The sequence below is a fragment of the Meriones unguiculatus genome, chromosome 12 (assembly GCF_030254825.1).
Source record: "Meriones unguiculatus strain TT.TT164.6M chromosome 12, Bangor_MerUng_6.1, whole genome shotgun sequence".
NCBI classification, from domain to species: domain Eukaryota; kingdom Metazoa; phylum Chordata; class Mammalia; order Rodentia; family Muridae; genus Meriones; species Meriones unguiculatus.
In genome coordinates, this window is record NC_083360.1 from 89,121,064 (window position 1) to 89,143,936 (window position 22,873).

A 22,873-nucleotide genomic window follows, 5' to 3' on the forward strand; every position below is an offset into this window, starting at 1 on the left:
GTATTTCTTTTATTTGGCAAAGATAGTTGTTTCAGGAAAATTAATTTAGACGGTTCCATTTTCCAAAGAACAATACCTTCTGTGCCAGGCTTACAAAGAACATTAGATCTGGATTCTTTCCCCATAATCAAACTGGCACTGTGTTATAGGAAGAAAGTCATGGTTGATCACCATGGAATCTAGCTTCCATGAGTGCCAATCAGATGCAGAAAACACTTCTGCTTCCTGCAGTATAGAAAACTGACATCGCGAGAGGTGTTACCCCGGCTGAGCAGGAATACAGATTAATGCTGCCTCACTTTCAGCGTCAGAGTTTTACTTTGGACATGATAATATTTTTTTCACAGGAACATTTTGTGCAATTCAGCAAACATGACAGAGAGCCTGTTACCTGCCAAGTACAGTGGTGGTAGCAAGAGAAGCAGATCCAAATGCTACCATGGCCGTACCTGCAACAAAGTGCACCGTCATAAGATTCCGGGGGGAGCAGCCTTACCAGGCCACAGAGGAAGACAGTGCAGACAGTCCTGATAAGACCTGAGTGGTCTGGGGAAGGGACATGGGAGGAGAAGAGGGAGGGTGGAATTGGGAGCAGGTGAGGGAGGGGGCTATAGCTGGGATACAAAGTGAATGAATTAGAATAAATAAAAATAAAATATTCAAAGAAATATAGAGTGCACGGTCAGATGACCTGCAACCTGAGTGCATGGTCAGACGACGCACACAGACAACTGCAATGTGGCAAAGGCATCTGTGGCCCAGGGGAGTCAGGTTGCTGAGGACCCTTGAGAAGGCCCTGAGGCTGGAAGAACAGCAGTGGCTCCCAGAGGCTCCGGTGTGTGAGACAAACCACGTGTGAGGAGAAAACGCTCTTCAAGCAAGGGTCTTGACATTAGAAGTGCCTCCTAGATCCTGTAATATTACCTGGAGACATGTGTCAAAAGCCAACTACTTTACTAGTAGTTAGGCCATTAAAGCCGTTTTCAATTATCTGACTCATTCATGATCAGTTTGCTAATACGTCGTAGAGACAGTTCAAAGAGAGGTAAATTATTAGCTTATGCAGCAAAAACTTTACAAAGTTCTGGCTTCCAAGAGTTTCTTTTTAAAAAAATATTTTATTTAATAATCATACATGCATATGATGTGTTTGGATCAAATCTATTACCTGTTCCCTCCACTCCAACTCCCCAGCTCAGTACCTTCTGAGTAATGCATTTAGTTGTAGCTGTTAAAGCACGGGTGTGGGACCATCTACTGAATCATGGGTTTTTTTTTTTTAAGGTTATTTTTATAAAACTATGTTTGTTTCTCAGTTTCTCTATTAATTGGGCCATCACACAAATAGAGATTTTTTTCTTTTTTTATTAATTACAGTTTATTCACTTTATATCCCCCCCATAAGCCCCTCACGCCTCCCCTCCCGGTCCCACCCTCTCTCCCCCTTCTTCTTGCATGCCCCTCCCCAAGTCCACTGATAGGGGAGGTCTTCCTCTCCTTCCTTCTGATCTTATTCTATCAGATCACATCAGGAGTGGCTGCATTGTCATCTTCTGTGGCCTGGTAAGGCTGCTCCCCCATCAGGGGGAGGTGATCAAAGAGCAGGCCAATCAGATTATGTCAGAGGCAGTCCCTCTTCCCATTACTATGTAACCCACTTGGACACTAAACTGCCATGGACTACATCTCTGCAGGGGTTCTAGGTTATCTCCATGCATGTTCCTTGGTTGGAGTATAAGTCTCTGGGAAGACCCCTGTGTTCAAATTTTCTGGTTCTGTTGCTCTCCTTGTGGGTTCCTGTCCTCTCCAGATCTTACTACTTCCCACTTCTTACATAAGATTCCCTGCACTTTGCCCAACAGTTGGCCATAAGTCTCGAGATTCTTTTATATTGTTTTAATAATAAACTTCACAACACAATATCTGAGCACTTATTACTCTATTCTTAATCTTCTAAACTTAATCCTAAAACTTAATCTGTTTTCCGCCCAGGTACATCCCATACACACTTGCACTTTGTAGCTTTCCTGCTCCAGCTCCTTCTCCTGTTGTTACCTGGACCCTTTCTCTAACTCCTCCTCCTTTGGCTGGCAGGAAGTCCAGCCCTATTCTCTCCCCTGCTCATCCACTGACTGTAAACTGCTTTATTGGCATATCAGGGGACAATGGGTTTAACAGACCTAACAATTGGGGAGCAGTGTTTACACAGCATTGGGAAGGGAGATTCTCAGAACAAGGATTTCAACCAGATATGAGGATACAGAAACCAGCGCTTGAATTACACAGTAACCTTAGGCCTGCAATAGGGAGCCTCCTCAGGCCCGTATCCCTGAAGAAAACTGACTCTCCCACCCCCAGCAGCGTTTAATTATCAATAGATCCTCAGATGGAGCTGGGCATGCATAGGCCCTATCCCCAAGGCCGTTTGGATGTTGGCTGGTTTGATCTTGTGCATGCAGTCCCGGAGCCAGTTCAATGTGCATTTTCCCTGCATGGAAAAGACAGTTTTGCTACAAACATCTCTGGCTCTTAGAGTCCTTCCATCCTGCATTCCTACACAATCTCTGAGCATTGGGGAAGGGCGGTGTGATAAAGATATTCCACGTAGAGCTGAGCATGTCACAGTCTCTTACCTCTGCATATTACTAGATGTGGATGGTCTCTGTACTGTCATCTACTGCAAAAAACAAAGACAAAAACAAAAACTCTTTGATGAAGGCAGAAAGCTGCACTAATCTAAGGATTTAAAAATTAAAAACAAAAATTTGGAGAAACACACACACACATACATACACACACACACACACACACACACACACACACACACACATATATATGGAAGTTTCTATAGTAGTTGTCCAGATGGCATTTCAAATGTCTTTAGTAGTTGCTGTTTCTCCCCACACTCCCTCCTCAAGTCAGCCCTCCATCCCCTGCCCCATTTGATCCTCCCTTCCATTATTCCTCCTTCTCCCTTCTTTCTCCCTGTGTTCTATGATCCTTTCCCCGAAATCTTCTCCATGGCCCCTTCCTAGTTTTCTGCCTTCTATGGGCACTACAATTTAAACACACACATGCCTAAGGAGTCAAAACTAGCATGCACAATACAAAAGAGAGCATGCGGCATTTGTCATCCTGGATCTGGGTTACCTCACCCAGAATGGTTATAATTCTTGTTTCTTTTAGTCTTTCACAGTTCTTTGCAAAGTTGCTGGCAACTGCCGTCTACACTTACTGAATCTGAAGAACAGAAACAAAAAAGATTTTACTGAACACTTGAATATGTTAGGACTTCTGAACTCTTAAATATATATGTATATTTATGTGTGTGTGTGTGTGTGTGTGTGTGTGTAAATGGGTATAAGTGTGGGCAAAATCTAAAAGTTTAGGAAGGCTACCAAGAGAGAGCAATGTTCAAAGGCGTGGGTAAAAAGACACATGGGACATAAAAGAGAAAGAGATTGTGCTAGGAAAGCTACAAGAGGAAACGGCTATAAAGGGTTTGGGGTGAGGGAGAAGAAGAGCTACAAAATGGCAGTTAGGATATGTCATATAGTATCTAACACATTATATGCAGGTTTTTAAAAAGCAAAAACAAAAAAAAAAGGGAGAGTAACCATGGTACTTTCCAATGAGAAGATTTTTGTTCAGTATGTTTCATATTCTACTCTTCGCCATGAGAAGTGAAGTTACTCATCCATCCAAGGGCTAAGTCATTTACAGGCACGTAAGCTGGGGTTAATTCTCATTAGGCCTTGCACTTACACATGATCAGACCTGTGGTGTCTTACTCTGGCCTCAAGCTTTATGCTGTTTCTGCTTTCTCCCATCTCTGTGTTTCATCTTCCACATACAGCTCCCATGGGAGTCAGGTCTTCTGGTTCCAGTAGATCAGCTATGTGGTGCATCAGTGCATGAACTGGGTCATGCCCTCTCATTCTGTGTGCCTCAGCCTAAGGAAAAAACTGAATTATAGGCTCACATCCGAAGAATCTAACTTCTTCTATCTTTATGTTTTTTTACATTTCTTTGGTTGCTTTGATTTTGTTGATTTTCTTTTGTTGTAAGTTCCTTCAAATAATCTTTATTTAGTGCATAATTGTTAAAATATTATATATACACTGTATGTGAGGGAGATGCCTCAATGATCTTACCTGATTGTCAACAGAAATAGGAGATAAATAGACATATTTACTTCCAGAGACAGAAGTTGGCTGGGCCTTTATGGCTGGTCTAAGCTCTTTTATTCTTTCTTTGAAGATTTATTATTATTACTGGGCTGAGCATGGTGCACTTGAGAGACAGAGGAAGACACAGCTCTCTGAGTTTGAGATTAGCATGGCTTACATAGAGGGTTCTGGGTGAGCCAAAGCTCCATAGTGTGGTCTTGTCTCAAAAATAAAATTAATTATTATAATTTATATTGTGTGGGGGTGGAGGAGTGCAAAGTATGTGCATATGAGTGAAGATGTCTCCAGAGTCCAGAGATGATGTTGGAGCCCCTGGAGCTAGAGTTAAGGGTAGTTTTGAATAACCCATGACAGGAAGCAAACTCTGGTCCTCTGAAAGAGCAGCAGGCGCTCTTAATAGCTAAGCCATCTCTCTAACCCCTTCTCCTACTCTTTCTTAAAAACTGGCCCTCCAGGGAAAAGTAAAATATCCTCATCCATTGGGACCCACTTAAACTTATCCTCTCTTTAAAGAAAGCCCTCTTGGTAATTCCTCAGTTAAAACCACTTCAATCAAAAACAACAATTTCAGGGCCAGAGAGAGAGCCGAGTAGTTAAGAGCACTCCGCTAGTTGAGGGAACCCGGGTTTAGTTCTCAGCTCCCACATAAAGGCTTGCTGCCGTCTAGCCTCTGCAGGTGCCCACATGCCCATGTGGCATGTTAACTCATGTGGGTACACATAAGTCAATATTTACAAAAAGAACCGTTTAATATTGGAGATCAGAATAAATTGCTAAGTAAATACTTCCGCTTCTCTTTTCTCACTACATTATTTTCCTTAATTTTTTTTTCTATTATCTGAACACCTATTCTTTTCCACAGAGCACGTTTACTAACACACTTGAACCTATGTTTAATTTTTTGAAAATTTATTCTGAACTAAATAGGTACTTTTGTTTTCCAAATGTGAGATTATATTATTAAAAAAATGCTTTTTCAAATAACTCATAGGACTTGTGGATATGTTTTCTTTTTCATAAGCACATATTAGTTATGCATAATACTAGAGTCCATTATGACTGTTCTCATATGTACATCATGCCCTTTGATCATATTTACCCACATTACCTTTTCTTATTCCTTCCCACTCTTACTAGTACCCACCCTCTTTTCAGCTAGACCCCCATCTACTTCCATGTCTTTCTTGTATTTCTTTTACTTACTTCTTTATGGTGAGCCAGTTAGTTTAGCTATAGTTACTTATAGGAATATGGATGAGGGGTGATTTACAGGAGCATCAGTGACTCCCCAGTGACTAGACCTCACCTCCCCCATCACAACCATTAACTATCTATTAACTATCTCAGAGAGGGGTCTGCCACCTAGCTGCCATTAACTACCTGTAGATGCTTATGGAAAGGTGGGAGTGTGGCACACAGCTCCTCCTCTCGCACTCACATTCTCTCCATCCCCTTTTCTATAGCACTCTCTGAATCCTGAAGGAGGTGACATGAATGTTCCACTTTAAGGCCGAACAGGCAACAGTCACTTCTTCTCAGCACTTTAACGAGTTATGATTCTCTGCAATAGCCACAGCCTGCTGCCTAAAGAAATTATGCTGATCACAGTGGATAGATATTTAGACAGTAGCTTGACAGGCCATTCTGGACACTGAGGAAAGCAAGAGCGGCGGCTACGCACTAGGGCCTAGGGCCTCTCCAGTCACAGGCTTTTGACCAGGTTTACAGTACAGTTACAGACTTCCTCCTTTAGAGCAGGCCTCAAATCCACACAGCTGGTCTCCCCCATAACATTCATACCATCATGGTGCCAGTGAGCACATCTTGTCCCTGGCATGTCAGTCACGTGACACGCAGGGTCCATGGCTGAGTAAGTCTGTTAATAATTCTCCTCCCTGCACTCTGCGTAACACTTCTGGTACTATGAAAGCTGGCTGACAGAAAAAGATGGCTTGACTTTTCTTTGTCCGTAACCAAACAAAATACATGGTGTCTTCACACGGGGTCTTACAGTATAGTTCTGGTGGGAACGACCAAGAACAGTGGAGAAACACCTCGTATTGTTTGGAGGTCTTCAGGGACCTCTCTGGCCAACAACTCATGAGGAAGTAGCTCAGCCTTGGCACTGAGATTTTCATCTAATAGCCTATGGCTTCTGGGAACCACTTTATCTCCCTGAGCAAGGTGCCTCTGTTCGATCATTTTTCAGACATCACACTTGTATATAATGTATGTTAAAGGTATTCCCCTGCCATCCCTCCCCTCCCCTACCTCTTCTATCCCCCTCCCATTGGCCTGCTTTGACTCCTTAAACAGCTTTACTTTAACTTTCAAGTGATAAGTGGATATGTAAATATATAAATACATAGAGAATTTTATTTACCTATATAAAATCTAGGAACCACAAATGAGAGAAAACATAAATATTTGTCTTTCTGCTATTGGCTTAATCCAAGTTGCTTTAAAAAAAAATGTCTTCCTTGAAAGTCAAGCTAAAAAAAATGTAATTTTTACCCAAAAATGCAATTAGGATCATTAAATTATTCAAAGAATAGAGCATATTTAACTTTAAAATGATCAGTCCTTTGAGCAGTGTTGAAGCTAGACTAGGTAAGGAGACATTAGAAACTGTGAGTTTATAAAGGTCAGTGCTAGGTGAAGTGTTCTCCAGGGAGGGGGTATTTTAAAAGTCAAGAAGGAGAGTACAGCTGGGGAAGAAAAGGAACTGAAGGGGAAGCTGGATTGTTGAAAAGAAGAACCTGAGGCTTGCAGCTGAGAGTGTGCCTCTGCCCCTGGGCTCTTTCTGGAGATATAAATCCTGACGTCCTCCGCAGGATGGCTGGCTTCCACAGTGACAGGAGAATGCTTCAGGATTACTGGTGCTCTTATTTAAATCATCTCCTGTCTAAGCTGTGACAGACTGGCTGTTCCCCAAATAGCTATCTTGCGTGAAAACAGAAAGCGAAACAGAACACATAATCAGTGACTATTCTCTTCCACCATGCAGAACCCCACACACAACCAGCCCCTGGGCTCCTAGAACACTGCGTCCCTTTTCACTCTAAGAGGTAATTGCAGTGCGGTCGTGACCAAAATGAAAAGTCCATTTTTAACCACAGTCTCATGATCAGCCCATCCAGATGTAAAAGGCCAATTTCTCTGTGGCCCAATTCCGGAATCCCCAAGACTTCTAAAGAAAACATTTTGAGGGAAAGTATGGAGGCAGTCCATGAAAAGTGTTTGCACCTAGTGTGTCTTTTGAAAGAGAGGAGTCCAAAGCTCAACACTTCATCTGTCTAGTGACCAACTCAGTAAGGTCCTGTCTGAAAGGGTAACAGGTGATCAGCAGAGCTTTGCTGGGTTTCCTGTATTAACTAGTCCCTTGAGAGGAGTGAAGTGCCATGGGAACAGAGTGTGATGTGGGGCCTCGGGGAAGATCCAGCCCAGCATTGGCAGGTTGAGAAAGACCTGACGGAAGAGGAAGTAGAAAGTAAGTCAGGTACCCTGTGTTTACAAGTGCTATAGTTTCCCATTGGCAGTCTGGAGTGATTATTATTCTAGTTATTCTAGAAATGACATTTCTCACATTCATTTATTTTTATTTTTTTGCTATTGAAATTTTTAAGGTAATTGCTTGGCTGTCCAGTTTCTTTGCTAAAAGCTGTTATACAGTCACTCTGGAACATACGCTTTTGTTTTCATTTGCATTTAGGCCACAGATGCTGCAGTCCTATCTGAAGTACTTGTTAGGACATAAACAGACGGCACTTACCTGCTTGTGCCGCTAGGTGGTGCAAACATATATTAGTCAATTGTGGATAATAAGGTTTATCTGCAGATGAGAGTTAATTGATCATCACAGAGGGGATATAGACAGTAGAAGCTTCGCAGTTGGGGAGAAGGGAAGAAGGGGAGAGGGGGAGGATGGAGGAAGAAATTTGTTACTAACTGAAAAATGGTGAGGCAAAACCATAAAAGTGAGAAACCTCAAAGATGTGGCAGAGGAAAAGCCTTAGGGAGGAAGGAACCACTTACTCTCCATAATGATGAATTCCAACTTAACAGGCTCATTGCAGAGGGAATAACAGAAGAGTTCAATCATTTGAACTAGCTGACATCAAAAAGTCCTTCCAGGCTTTTGTTCTGGGCACTGGAGGCACAGAGATGAAATGGCATAGCCCAGTCATCAAGTAAGGACCTAACAAGATAGATAGACACAGAAAAAGACAATTAAGACAGCAGGATACAAGAGACCAGTTTTACAAGGTGCACTGGAAGAACAAAGCAGAAAGTACCCATTCTGCCAAAGAGAGGAGAGCAGGGTACTAAGCTGGGCATTGGTGAACAGAGACTCGAGAAGTGCTAACAGCACTGGCAAAGAGAACAGCACCAACACAGGCATGGGGCCCGGGGTTGAAGGATTCTGTGCATTTGGCAGTTAGTTCACTGAGCTCAGCAAGTGCTTACTGAAGCTCCCCTACAGTGCAGAGTGCAGTCACTAAGGTGGGCAGCAAGTTCTGGGCCCCTAGGCTGTTCCTATTGAGGAACTGTTCCTACTGAGGAAATGTTCTATTGAGGAAGGTTCACATGGGCTTGGAAAATCGCAATGTGACAGGACAGCTTAAAATGTAGTGGCTTTTTTGAATTCTGACTCTGTCCTTGGACTCCAGCACTCTGGAGTCCAGGGATTCTGGGAGTATTCCATACCAGAAAAGTACAGCACCTGGCTGCATTTGACTTTAAGCCTCTCTTGGTCTTTTTAAAGTTCCAAAGTTTGTAGCCAGAAACAGTCAGTTACACAGAACCATGCACAGGAGCCAGGACACATACCCAGGTGTGTCTGACTCTTGCCAGGCTTCTCTCTTCATTTTTCTCCACTGGATCCCAAGCACAGACTCACTGATCAGTAACAGTTCTTAAGAAAGAATTAAAACTTTTTGGACAAATACCCACACACACATACACACTAATCGTGACCATCCTAAAAATAACTTACAGAAGAAGAGGGGCTGCTAGATCCTTCTCTCCTGCATGAGCAGAGTATCAAGCCATGCAGACTGGCTTGGGCAAAAGCAGTTTGAGCCAATCTGCTAGGTTCCACATCCAGAGAAGGAGGCCGCCTGGCTCCAGCATTCCCCCTCGCTGGCATGTGTGAATCTGTATTTCATTTCAGCGTGAGAACTCAGGCTCTCTATGTAGATCACTGACATCTTGGAGCTGCATTGTTTGCTTGAAGTCAACTGGAGTGAGTTATGAGCTGACAGGAAAGTGGGGAAGTGTCACTGCGAAGGCCTCGAAAAGGGATACCGACTTGCTTGCAGAGCCATGAGAAGTCAGAATCACCCAGCAGAGAACTCTTCAAGAGAGTTTGGTTGTAGCACATCACAGCTGAATGGCTAAGGAGATCATTTTGGGGACAAGGGAATTTGAGAACAGATCCCCATGGGAAGAAATGACAGGAATTGAGAACATTTAGCCTAGAGAAACGAACACAGCTGTTACCGTGGGCTGAGGCAACAAGAACTAGTGATGCTACCGTTAGGGTGCTTCACCCTGCTCAATAGAGCTGAGGGAACACGTCAGCAGTCAAGGAGAGAGGTAGAACAGAGATAGCTCATACAGCCGGAGGTGGGAAGGGGGCAGGTCAAACAATGACTTCTGAGTTCCAAGCATTAGTGATTCTTTGCAAATGGGAACCACAGCCTGTGTGACAGGGTCAGAGGTCCTGGGATAAAAGTTCCCCCACCAGTGCTAAATAGATACTCCTACTGATAACTTATTATGAGCTATGATTGCCATAATTTAGACTCTAGATGCAGGATTGGAACTGACATCCTCTTGCCAGTTAGTCAACGTGTAGTTTCGAGCAAATGGTTTCCCCTCTTTGAATATAATCATTCTTCCTCTGGGCAGTTCTCACCAGTATGTTCACCATGAATTTGAAATTGAATTTGAAAGCTCCTAGCACTTGCTGTGCCTAGCCTTTAGCATACAGTAGTCAAAAGAACATTGCTGATTTAACTTCTGCTTGAGCTGAACTGTCAGGAAGCTGTTCTTGGAAAACGGCAAGATAAAGAATGTGGGGAATCATCAGACAAGGTGTTCCTGGTGGGAATACCAGTGATGAGAAGCTCCTGCAACATGAAGCCTAAAACCACGGTTCTCAGAACAAAATTCTGTGACCCTTTGCGGAAGATGAAATTATCTTCAGTATTTCTCTTAGAAAAGTGAGCGAGGTCAACAGCAAGACTGGGGCTTATAGATTTCAGTCTTCGTGGGAAGCTGCTTACTGTAGTCCCAGTGTGAGCTTTCTAGACCCACCTCTCTGCTCTCACGGCATCCAGCCCCAAACAGCTTCCTGGGGGTTAGGAAGCTGGATCAAGTGTCAGGCCTTCTGAGATGTCGATCAGCTAGGCAGTATAACCACCGCCTGTCGCCTCCAAACACAATGATCAGCATTCATATAATCTAGTGTGCTCAACAAACAGATTTCTGATCGGATGTACATGTACAAAGGGATAAGGGTTGCACTGGAGAAGGAATGCTCAGATCATCAGCAACTGACGCTGTTGGGTGTTGTTGCAAGTGTTCTCAAGAACTGAACTAGCATACATGCCTTGATTAGAGAGAAGGCACTGACCAAATTGTCTTCCTGTCACTTTGAGTTTCATAATGATTTTTCTGCTTGCAACAGTTTGATTCTGCTCACTAGTCTTTGTTAGCATAATCACTCTAATATAACCATCTCTCACCTGGATCATTTCAATAAACTCTAATTAATTTATGTCTATTGGCTCTTTTCCATCTCATCATAACCATTAAACTTATAATGACCCTTCAAAAACACATACATACATTTAATCCCACCACTGGTCTTCTCCCATTTAAAATCTTTAAGTGCTTGGAATAGTTCATTAAGGAAAAGCTATATAAACAAAACATGTCCTATATAACCTCTACTGAGTCTGACCCTACCAGTCTTTCTGGCCTTGTCTTTCACTCTTCTTCATTTTGTTCTTGTGATTCTACCCCATAACCTGCCTTCAATGATCAGTTCTTGTTTTCTCTGACCATGAAGGATGCTTTGTTTCATTTTGAGATGTCTTCTTTCCAAGTTTCCCAGACTGGCCTAAAACTCCTACACTCAGCCACTCTTCCTACATGAGCCTCTGGAGTAGTTGGAACTATAAACATGCCACTATATCCAGCCAACAAATGATGACTATGTTTGCCATCTCCTCTGCTTTGAAATCCCTTTCTTGTCCTCTTTGTCTGCTCTAGGCTCTACAGCCTTCATATTTAATGGATATATCAAATTCTTAGCAATATTTTGCCTAACACTTTTCTTTGGTCTCCATAGAATCATACATTTGTACTTTGTACGCTAGTAACATTGAAAATTTACATTTGTTTTTGACATTATTTGATTAAAGCTAAGGTTCCCTTATTTACTATGTGAATAAGTTACTATCTACTATCATTCACTTATGTATTCCCTGGAGTCTATCACAGTGCTGGGGGAATAATTCATATTTCATGAAAAAAATGACTAACTGGTTATTTAATTTAATGAGCTAATGGGATGGTGAATGATTCTTCAGAGCCACACTACTGAGGTTCAAATTCTGTCACTTCCTAACTTTGTAATATTAAAGATGATTTTACTGCATTGTTCCATAAAGTTGTTCTCTGTGAATTGAAAATAATTACCTTGTTGAGTTTTAAAATTCTGGAATGAGTTAATATACATTGAAGTCATAAAATAATTCCTAACAAAGTAGATACTGTATATGGACACTGTATTAATGTATTAATAATACACTCAGTCAGTCCGACATGTGGATTCCTTAGGTCATAATCACCAGGTCCTTGAAAAACTTCATCTTTTTTTATAAAAATAGAATTTTAAGTGTCTATGTAAACAAGAAACTTTGTCAAAAACTAATAGACATAGAAGTGGCTGATAAGTCTTCGTTGAGTTGTTCAGTTTTGACTCTGGTATAAGGATACTGCTGTTAACACCATGTCATCAGTGTTTGTTCAGCATTTGCTATTTATGTAAAGCATCCAAGGGAGCAGGGGTTTAGGAATTTGAGAACAACTTGGCCTCGTAGATTTATTTTAGGGGTCCTTCACTAAGCACATCTCAACTTACTGATGTGAAACAATATAAAGTCTTGCTCATCCCAGTTTCTATAGTCCAGGAATCTGAAAAAAAGCCTGACTTCACAGACTTGTTTTAGGGGTCCCCCGTGGTTTAAGATGGTGTTATTAGCTGGCATGAGAAGCTACTTTCATCTTGATTTATTCTCATGCTTAGCCAAGTTAGCCTCAGCTAGTGGAAGTCTTAGTCTCCTACCCATGTGGATCTGTCACAACTTCAACAGCCTCACGTATTCCTGTTTTCTTCCAGAACAGACAATCCACATGTGAAATCTGTGATGTCCTTTAAGACTTAGACTCAGAAGTGACAAAGCTTTATGCCAAAATCTTATTGATCATGTAGATTTGCTCTGTTTGATCTGAGAAAGTACTATGCAAAAGCACACACATTAAGGATTACCAGTGTTAGGTCACAAAGGATGCCCCTCAAGAATAGTGGGTGAAAACATGGATCCTTTACGATATAATTGGGTTAGGAAGACTGATTTTACAAATGTATTACTCATTAAAGAATTAATGGAGAAATCCATTAAATTATTAAGAGAGTGGTTTTGTCTTTTTTTTTTCCTTTGGTTTTATTATTAATGATCATGGTGAAGGGATCTTTTTTTTTTTTCAATGCAGTTTATTCAGGAACCTTGAACAATCCTCGGACCCTGGGGAAAGCCAGCCCACAGCTTAAATAGCCTCTGGGTAGCCAACCCAGGCGTGCCACGTGGGCAATGCAGATAGGTCCACATACATGGAAGCAAGCCAGATCCTCAGCCTTAGCCAAATGTGGAATTGTTCGTGACAGAGAGCACTCACCATCGGGAAGGTGGAAGGCGGAAACCAGCTCCATCTTTAAGGCATAGCATTCCGCAGCTCTCTACAGTTCCCCCTTTTTGTTTTAGACGCATCAGGCAAGAGTAGAGGTCTGATCTCTGATATTAGAAATAAATTGGGACTTTGTACCGATGTTTGTTTAGGTGTCATCCACCCAAAGAGCATCAGACCCGTCCAATACCTTTTTCTCAGAGGCGGGACCTGGGGCATCAACCCGCATGCAACCAGACATGCTCTTCTCTGGGTCCAAAGCGGCTGACCCTGAGTGCAGTGCTTAGCCTCGCATCCTGAGCATAACATTTTAGCTTTTTATGGTATCCAACCATGCTTGGGGAGAATGTCCTGCTTCAATGGCTGTAAAGGCCTGAATGATCATGGCTGCATCACACTGTTGTGAGACTCTAATCTTGTATATATACCACAGGCAAACCAAGGAGACCAACACCAGAAGGCCTGCTAACGCTCCCATGCCCGCCCATTCCTTCAGATGATTCATGGCTGCAGCAATTCATGATGATAATCCTATGGCTAGTCCTGCGTCCACTCTGGTAGAATTTACTGTGACAATGGCCACTCTCAGCTGCTCCATCGTAGTATCGAATTCTCCAGTCCAATTACCTAAAATATAGCTCGACAATTGTTTAGACAGATTTGCAGCACAGGAAAAATTCTCATGTTATATGCTAGTGACTCAAAGTCCAGCATATTTTCATTGACAGCCAAGTTGAGCGATTTGCCATAGGGTATCAATTTGCTCCTGCACGAGGTCAATCCTCTGATTGAACACCATCAAGCTTCCTTTTAGTTGAGCATTAATTCCTTTATGTACAACTAAGGCATGAGCTACATTGGCTGAATGATTGTTCAGGGTCTGAGCAGTCTGCCCAGTATGACTCATGGCTAATGCCCCGGTGGTAGCTCCAACAGCCGCCAATGAGATGGTAGTAACAATGGTGGCTGTAGTTCCAAGATCCCTTTTCTGTCTGAAGAGAGTCATAGCGTGAGGGGCATCAACGGGCACAGGCACGCAGTGAGGCATGCGAGTAACCAGGGCATACCTAAATTTACTAGCATTCCAGCATTGGGCAAAAAAGCAAGTATCATTACCACAATTACTTGGCTCTATCTGGCTAATAATGAATAAAAATGGGGGATATAGACAAACAGGTGTAGGCTTATAGGAAATATTATGAGAAGCCTTAACCCCCTCGTTGGAACATCCTGCGTCAGTTCTAGAACTAGCAGTGGTGGTGTCCGAGGTCTGAGTAGGTTCAGGAGACCATTTCCCCCAGGGGCGAGACGTGCTCCATGCCAATTGACTAACTCCATGTTTTCCTCCACTTTTGAAAGTCATTTAAGGTTCTTAAATTATTTTTTCCCTTTTTTTAAAATTTTTCATCAATTACACTTTATTCATTCTGCATCCCCCCATAAGCCCCTCCCTCCTCCCCTCCCAATCCCACCCTCCCTCCTCCCTGTGCTTGCATGCCACTCCCCAAGTCCACTAATAGGGTAGGTTCTCCTCTCCTTTCTGATCTTAGTCTGTCAGTTCACATCAAAAGTGGCTGCATTGTCCTCTACTATGGCCTGGTAAGGCTGCTCCCCCCGAGAGGGAGGTGATCAAAGAGCAGGCCAATCAGATTATGTCAGAGGCAGTCCCTCTTCACATTACTATGTAACCCAATTGGACTCTGAACTGCCCTGGGCTACATCTGTGCAGGGGTTCTAGGTTATCTCCATGAATAGTCCTTGGTTGGAGTATGAGTCTCTGGGAAGTTCCCTGTGTTCAAATTTTCTTGTTCTGTTGCTCTCCTTGTGGAGACTCTGTCCTCTCCAGCTCTTACTATTTCCCAGTTCTTACCTAAAATTCCATTCACTCTGCCCAACAGTTGCCCATCAGGCTCAGCATCTGCTTTGATAGTCTGAAGGGCAGAGGCTTTCAGAGGCCCTCTGTGGTAGGTTCCTAGTTTGTTTCCTGTTTTCTTCTTCTTCTGATGTCCATCCTCTTTGCCTTCCAGGATGGGGATTGGACATTTTAGTTAGGGTCCTCTCTCTTGCTTAGTTTCTTTAGATGCATAGGTTTTAGTGGGTTTGTCCTATGTTGTATGTCTATATGAGTGAGTATATACCATGTGTGTCTTTTTGCTTCTGGGACAACTCACTCAGGATGATCCTTTCCAGATCCCACCATTTACCTGCAAATTTCATGATTTCCTTATTTTTCATTGCTGAGTAATATTCCATTGTGTAGATGTACCACAATTTCTGCATCCATTCTTCAGTTGAGGGGCATCTGGGTTGTTTCCAGCTTCTGGCTATTACAAATAAAGCTGCTACAAACATGGTTGAGCAAATGTCCTTTTTGTGTACTTGAGCCTCTTTTGGATATATGCCCAGTAGTGGTATGGCTGGATCTTGAGGAAGTGCTATTCCTAGTTGTCTGAGAAAGCACCAGATTGATTTCCAGAGTGGTTGTACAAGTTTACATTCCCGCCAGCAGTGGAGAAGGGTTCCCCTTTCTCCACAACCTCTCCAGCATGTGTTATCACTTGAGTTTTTGATCTTGGCCATTCTCATGGGTGTAAGGTGAAATCTCAGGGTTGTTTTGATTTGCATTTCCCTAATGGCTAGTGAGGTTGAGCATTTCTTTAAGTGCTTCTCTGCCATTCGGTATTCCTCTACAGAGAATTCTCTGTTTAGCTCTGTTCCCCATTTTTTAAGTGGATTACTTGGTTTGCTGCTTTTCAGCTTCTTTAGTTCTTTATATATACTGGATATGAGTCCTCTGTCAGATAAAGGGTTGGTGAAGATTCTTTCCCAATCTGTAGGTGGTCGCTTTGTTTTGATGACGGTGTCCTTTGCTTTGCAGAAGCTTTTCAGTTTCATGAGGTCCCATTTATTGACTGTTGCTCTTAGAGCCTGTGCTGTTGGTGTTCTGTTCAGGAAGTTTTCCCCTGTACCAATGAGTTCTAGGGTATTTCCCACTTTTTTTTCAAGCCGATTTAATGTGTCTGGTTTTATGTTGAGGTCTTTGATCCACTTGGACTTCAGTTTTGTGCAGGGTGACAAGTATGGATCTATTTTCATTTTTCTACATGGAGACATCCAGTTAGACCAGCACCATTTGTTGAAGATGCTATCTTTTTTCCATTGTATGATTTTGGCATCTTTGTCAAAGATCAGGTGTCCATAAGTGTGTGGGTTTATTTCTGGGTCCTCTGTTCAGTTCCATTGATCCACCATTCTGTTTCTATGCCAGTACCATGCAGTTTTTAAAACTGTTGCTCTATAGTACAACTTAAGATCAGGGATGGAGATACCTCCGGAAGATCTTTTATTGTAGAGGATTGTTTTAGCAATTCTGGGTTTCTTGTTATTCCAGATGAAGTTGAGAATTTTTCTTTCCAGGTCTATAAAGAATTGTGTTGGTAATTTGATGGGCATTGCATTGAATCTGTAGATTGCTTTTGGTAAGATGGCCATTTTTACTATGTTAATCTTGCCAAGCCAGGAGCATGGGAGATCTTTCCATCTTCTCATATCTTCTTCTAATTCTTTCTTCAGAGATTTGAAATTTTTTTCATACAAGTCTTTGACTTCCTTGGTTAGGGTTACTCCGAGGTACCTTATGTCATTTGTGGCTATTGTGAAGGGTGTTGTTTCCCTAATTTCTTTCTCAGCCCTTTTGTCTTTTGTATACAGGAGGGCTACTGATTTTTTTGAGTTAATTTTGTATCCGGCCACTTTGCTGAAGGTTTTTATCAGCTGTAGGAGTTCCCTGGTAGAGTTTTTGGGGTCACTCACGTATACCATCATATCATCTGCAAATAGTGATAATTTGACTTCTTCCTTTCCAATTTGTATCCCCTTGATCTCCTTCAACTGTCTTATTGCTCTAGCAAGGACTTCCAGTACTATGTTGAAGAGATATGGAGAGAGTGGGCAGCCTTGTCTTGTCCCTGATTTCAGTGGGATTGCTTTAAGTTTCTCTCTGTTCAGTTTGATGTTGGCTATAGGCTTGCTGTATATCGCCTTTACTATGTTTAGATATGTGCCTTGTATCCCTGATCTCTCCAATACTTTGAACATGAATGGATGTTGGATTTTGTCAAAGGCTTTTTCAGCATCTAGGGAGATTATCATGTGGTTTTTTTCTTTCAGTTTGTTAATATGGTGGATCACATTGATGGATTTCCGTATATTGAACCACCCCTGCATACCTGGGTGAAGCCTACTTGGTCATAGTGGAAAAAAAAAAAAAAACACAAACATTGAACTCTGTCTCTAAAGCTTCTTGTAATATGATGATCTCTGCCTTGTTACAGTGCAGCAAGAAGGCCCTCATCAAAAGCTGGTGCCATGAGGGCCAGGGCTGGGATTGGGATGTGAAGAGGTTAAACAAGCAATCAAATAAACAAATAAACAAACAAACAAACAAATAAATAAATAAATAAATGGAAGAATAAACAGAAAGAAAGAAAGAAGGTACTGTGAGGCAAGTCACCCAAAGGAAAGCAGGGTGCCAGTGTGTCAGTTAACCAACGGGCACAAATGCTTCAGGCAAAGAGAACCAAGAGTGCAGGCTCCAGAGAAATGTGCCTGGAATGCAGCTTGTCTTCTGTGTCCACAGGTTAGCCCCATTCTCCCCATGCCTTTTGGTTCATGACCTCCGTGTAGACTTGTCTAGACAACCTCTAAGAGCCTCTCGGAAAGGCTAGCCATACTGCCTCATCCGTGGGGTTGAAGAGCCCTCAGCACAGCCGTGCTCTGCGTAAAACATACACTGCTCTGTGTGTCCAGACCTAATTTTCCGTCTCTCCCCTGCCCTGCTAGACACACGTTGGCTGGCTGTGGGATAAGCCGCTGCCCTCACGGTTCTGTTTTCTTTTGCAGCAACAGCGGCAGCTTGACCTCCTGACGATAACCAGCCCCGGTGAGTAGGCGCTGAGCGCCATTCTGCATGGAGTTTTCCATAGTCGAGTCTTGCAGCTTCTCCAAATGCAAGCCCTGGCTCCTCTGCCCCTCTGAAGGAAAACAGTTAATTCTTGAGGTTAATGGCCAGCCCTCCCCCTTCTCTGTGCCTTGGGCACTTCCCTTTTCCCTTCCCAGCTCTGTACTGCCTCCTGTCTCCTGTCTACTGAAGGTGACAAGAATGCTGCTCTGGGTGACAACTCCATTCCCTGAGTGGTGAAATTCTCCCCCAAAATCACTCACTGGACCCACAAAGCAAGAAATTGTTCTGGTCCCCTGGGAAATAAGTTTTAAAAGTGCAGGGACTGGAGAAACTTCCTGCAAGGTACTGTAGAATGAAGGTAGGATGGCTTATAAGCAAGAGCTGGTCTGCAAGGGGATGGGGTTTGGTCACTGGCTGGTGTGCTTTTGTTTTTCTCCATTAAGGGAGAGCTGAGTCTCAAAACAAAACAACCATAACAATAACAAAAGCAAACAAACCTGTAGCCATGGGACCAGAAGGTCTTTTCTCTGCCTGAGGTTTGACCCCTAGCCCAGTGAGAGGATAGGCTAAGTTTAGTGATGTAAGAGAGCTATCTTACTTTGGTTTGGAAAATCAAGGCTAAACTGAGCTAGAGAAACCATTTACTTTTCACTGATGCCAAAAGATTTCATGAGCATTTGTGAGTGGGTGTGGCATGGGTGACATCCAGAGTATTTAAGAACCCAAGCGACCAGCTCCTGTGCCAAACATTAACACTTCGGCTACTGGACTGTGAAGGAATGTGGTCCTGGTGAAGGAGCTAGTACAGTCCTGCAGAGTGGCCATGTACAAGATGGCCACTCCCGGAATCACTCTCAATAAACGCAGGGACATTCAATAGTTTAGTAGCCAATATGGACAAACAATGCTGGCCCTGCCTTCCCTTAGGCCGGCTCTGCTTGGAACCAGTTAGCAAAAGGCCTGAAAAATTGCACTCAGCAGGCAGAATCCTACCACAAGGGTCAGGTACCTGGTATATGAATAGGACAGTGAGCACAAGTGTAAGGTGCATTTACCTACTTGGGGCGACACATTTCCATGTGATACAGTTCTTTGAACTTGACGCATCAGAAGAATAAATGCAGAAATGGTTGTTTTTGAGACGGGGATTCACGTAGTATAGCATGACCTCGAACTTCCTATGTTGCTGACGATGACCTTGAATTCCTGATCCTTATGATTCTACCTCCCAAATGCTGGTATTACAAGCATGTGCCACCATCACTGGCTGGAAATGCTCGAAAACTCGATGATATATCCTATAGCATAAGCTACGTTCTAGACTTATCTGATTAACACTTCTAGGAATTCCGTAATGAGTTGCTCACTTGATTGAGCTGCCGCTTCCTCCTCACCAAGGCAGGGCTCAGGGATCGCCTTCGTCCCATCCTAGTCAGTCTCACTGTTGGAAGAGTGTTTTGCTCAAGTATGTATGCACTACCCAAACCGAATGTATCCACATGCCATCACATCTGGATGCATCCTGCTGTGGTGCCTACATGTATCTATTGGAGAGGGTTCTAGAGCTGCCTTCGATTGTTTTAGAATGGCATTTTTTTAGACTAGTAAACTGTACTACTTCTTTTGTGCTAGCCTTGACTGCTCTTAACTGCTTAACACAGACTTAAACAGAGTACTTGTGTGTTCCAGTGTGCTCCTTTTAGACAGCTGTGGGGTTGCAAGTGTCTCTGCCCTGCCAGAGTTTGAGCGGTTTGTAATCATCCTTCCTCCTGGATGAAAACAGTATCTTCTAGGTCTAGGCTTCCCAAAAGATATGTGTGGCACACTGGTATACTGAAGTGGGCTCTGCTTCCAAGCTGTTGTGAGATCCTGTTCTGCTGACCTCTCAGGGGCATGAAGAGAGCTGCAGCAGGCACAGCTCCCCAGGGTGCAGCCTGGACTCCAGAGCGCTAGAGAGCTGTTACCCCTGTGTGCTTTGTCTTGGAAAGGTTGGTAAGCGCCACTTAATCATGGGTTGTAAGAAAGGCTCTATTCCATGTCAAAAAACACTGACGTTATCTGTCTCTACCCATCAAATTCACTCTAACTCTCCACATTAACAGACGCTTCAGCCACTAGCACTGGGCTCGCTGCCTCTCTGGGGCTTCCATGGGGAACACATCTATTGGCACTCCTTATCAAACCATCCGAAGCTCGGAGCAGTCTGCTGTGCTGCCATTCTGCGCAGACTAGAAGCCTCCTGGAATGCAGACTGGGAATTTGTAAACTTTAACAATCTGTACTTTTTTTCAAAACTTTGTTTCTGTGTTGTGAATAATTCCCAACATACAGAAACAAATAGAGATATGACCATGTCAGCATTGTGCTGTTTATGCCCAAGTTCCTATTTTTAAAAAGAGGTGTACTCGAAAATTTTTAGTATTTTTCTTTTATTTTCTCTCCCTCATTCTATAAGTAACCACTGTGATGTATTCAATATTTCTCAATATCTAGGCATTGAAAAATGTGTTGTTGTGTTACCAGTTCCTCTAAATCTCACATTGAAAAAAAGCCATATTCCATTGCTCTTCCCATACTCGTGATTATATAGTACAGGTTGGTTTGTGATGATACACAGGTTCTGGTACACTCATCTTAACTGCTGTGTAGCCCGCATGTGATGGCATTGCAACTTTTCCATTCCATTGGTCATGATTTAGATTATTTATAGCTTTGTCCAGTCACAAAGAATGGTGCTAATGATAGTTGTACATGCCTCCTTGTATATAAACATGAGAATTTCTCTAAAGCATTAACCCAGGAGAGGAACTGGTCAGAAGCACCAAGTTTTCTGTAGAATGAACAACTGCCCTGTAGTTCAGAAAATCTATTCTTCCAACAACAGATACAGGTGGGTGGTGCATGCCTGCTATCCCAGCACTCAGGGAGGGAGAGGCAGGCGTATCCCGGTGAATTCAAGGCCAGCCTGGTCTACAAAGCGAGTACTGGACAGCCAAGGCTGCCCAGAGAAACCCTGTCTCGAAAACCCAAAACCCCTTTCCCCAACTCCTCAAAGCTCAGCTCTCTCTGTTGTACACAGATTTTTGCCAATCAGCCCCAGTGTGCCTGACATACGAATCCCTGGGTACTGGTAGGTTGGTTATTTTTTGTTATCTTCTGGTCATTGCTGCTTTCACTTCCTCCATGATATGACTTTTCTTAACCTTTGTGTACAGATTATTGGGTTACCTTTGTCTTACTGAGTCACAATTCATTATTCTGAATATATCCCTTATATTCACTGCAAAAACTCCAGTGTGGCTTGTACTTTTTTTTTTAATTGCTGCTGTTGTCTACATTTTCATATGTGGAAGGTTTTAGTAAGTTTAATGTTAAGCTTATCAGTCTCTTGATTTAAGAGCTATTTTGTGACATAAATCCTTTCCAACCTGGCTATAACATTTTCCTAAGCCAGGTATGATGTTTTACATATGTAACTCCAGCATTTTGAGGCTGGGGTGGGAGGATTACCTCAGCTTCAAAGCCAGTCTGAGACCATCTCCAAAACATACTTATCTATATACAACATATCTCTGTGTGTATATGTGTGTGTGTATAACCTTTAATCACAGCAATTACAAGGCAGAGACAGTCGAATCACTGTGAGTTTGAGGTCCAGGCCAGTCAGGGATACATAGTGATAGCCTGTCTCAAACAAACAAGCAAGCACAAGAGAGAGGGAGGGGGAGAGAGAGAATGTACCTCTAATGTTGGATAATTCCTTGTGTTCTATCTGAGCCTTTATTTGTCTCATCAATAACTAATCTTTGAATACAATATCAGCTAGGGATTTAATTATTTTTAATTTACATATGATTAATTCATTGTCTCAGAGCCATATGACAACCAGCCCATCCTATCCCTGTCTTGTGACAACTATATTTCCATTACATTAGTTTTCCTATGTGCAGAATCTGTTTCTGAGCTTCGGTCTGTATGTCTCACTCTTCCCCAACTCTCCAATGTTTTATGTAAATAAATTATAATTTTAATATTGTCTTTGTAACTTATTGGAAGACATCCTTCCCCTTTTCCCCTTTATCCTTATCTTTTGAAGGTTGTAATTATAGATTTTAAACTATAGTTCTTAAATAAAATCTGATAATCAGTATTGCGACAACCTAATTTAATTCATTAGTGAACCAATGAGACATTTCATCTGGTAAAGGCACTTGCAGCTAAGTCTGACAACCTGAGTTTAATCCCTGAAATCCATGCCTAATTTTTGTGTCAACTTGATACAAGTTAGAATCATCTGAGAGGAGGAAACCGCTACTGAGAAAATGCCTCTGAGAGACTGACCTATCGGCAAGCCTGTAGAACATCGTCTTAATTAGAGATCAGTTGGGAGGGTACGCTGTATGTTGGCCCTGGGTGCTATAAGAAATCAGGTTGAGCCAGCAAGGAGCAAGCGAGCCAACAGGCAGCACTCGTCCATGACCTCCACATCAGTTCCTACCTCCCAGATCCCTGCCTGGTCTGAGTTCCTGCCTTGGCTTCCTTCAATGGATTCTCATTCAGGGTATGTAAGTCGGAAAACCCCTTTCCTTACCAAGTTTCTTTTTGTCATGGTGTTTAATCACAGCAACGATATCCCTGACTCATAAGCTATGTAAAGACAGGACAGAAACCACCCCACAAAGGTGTCTGTCCTCTGACCTCCACACATGCACTGTGACGCGTGCTTACATACACATTACTG

General features: G+C 42.7%; 1 protein-coding gene across 6 annotated transcripts in view; it reads left to right on the forward strand.

Moving 5' to 3' along the window:
* Agbl4 (AGBL carboxypeptidase 4) overlaps positions 1-22,873 on the forward strand; it is a 1,227,056-nt gene that overhangs the window by 890,430 nt on the left and 313,753 nt on the right. For all 6 annotated transcript variants that reach the window (XM_060366135.1, XM_060366138.1, XM_060366141.1 and 3 more), the window contains exon 6: positions 18,072-18,111. In XM_060366135.1, coding sequence (XP_060222118.1) covers positions 18,072-18,111 — 40 coding nt within the window. The remainder of the gene's footprint in view (positions 1-18,071; positions 18,112-22,873) is intronic.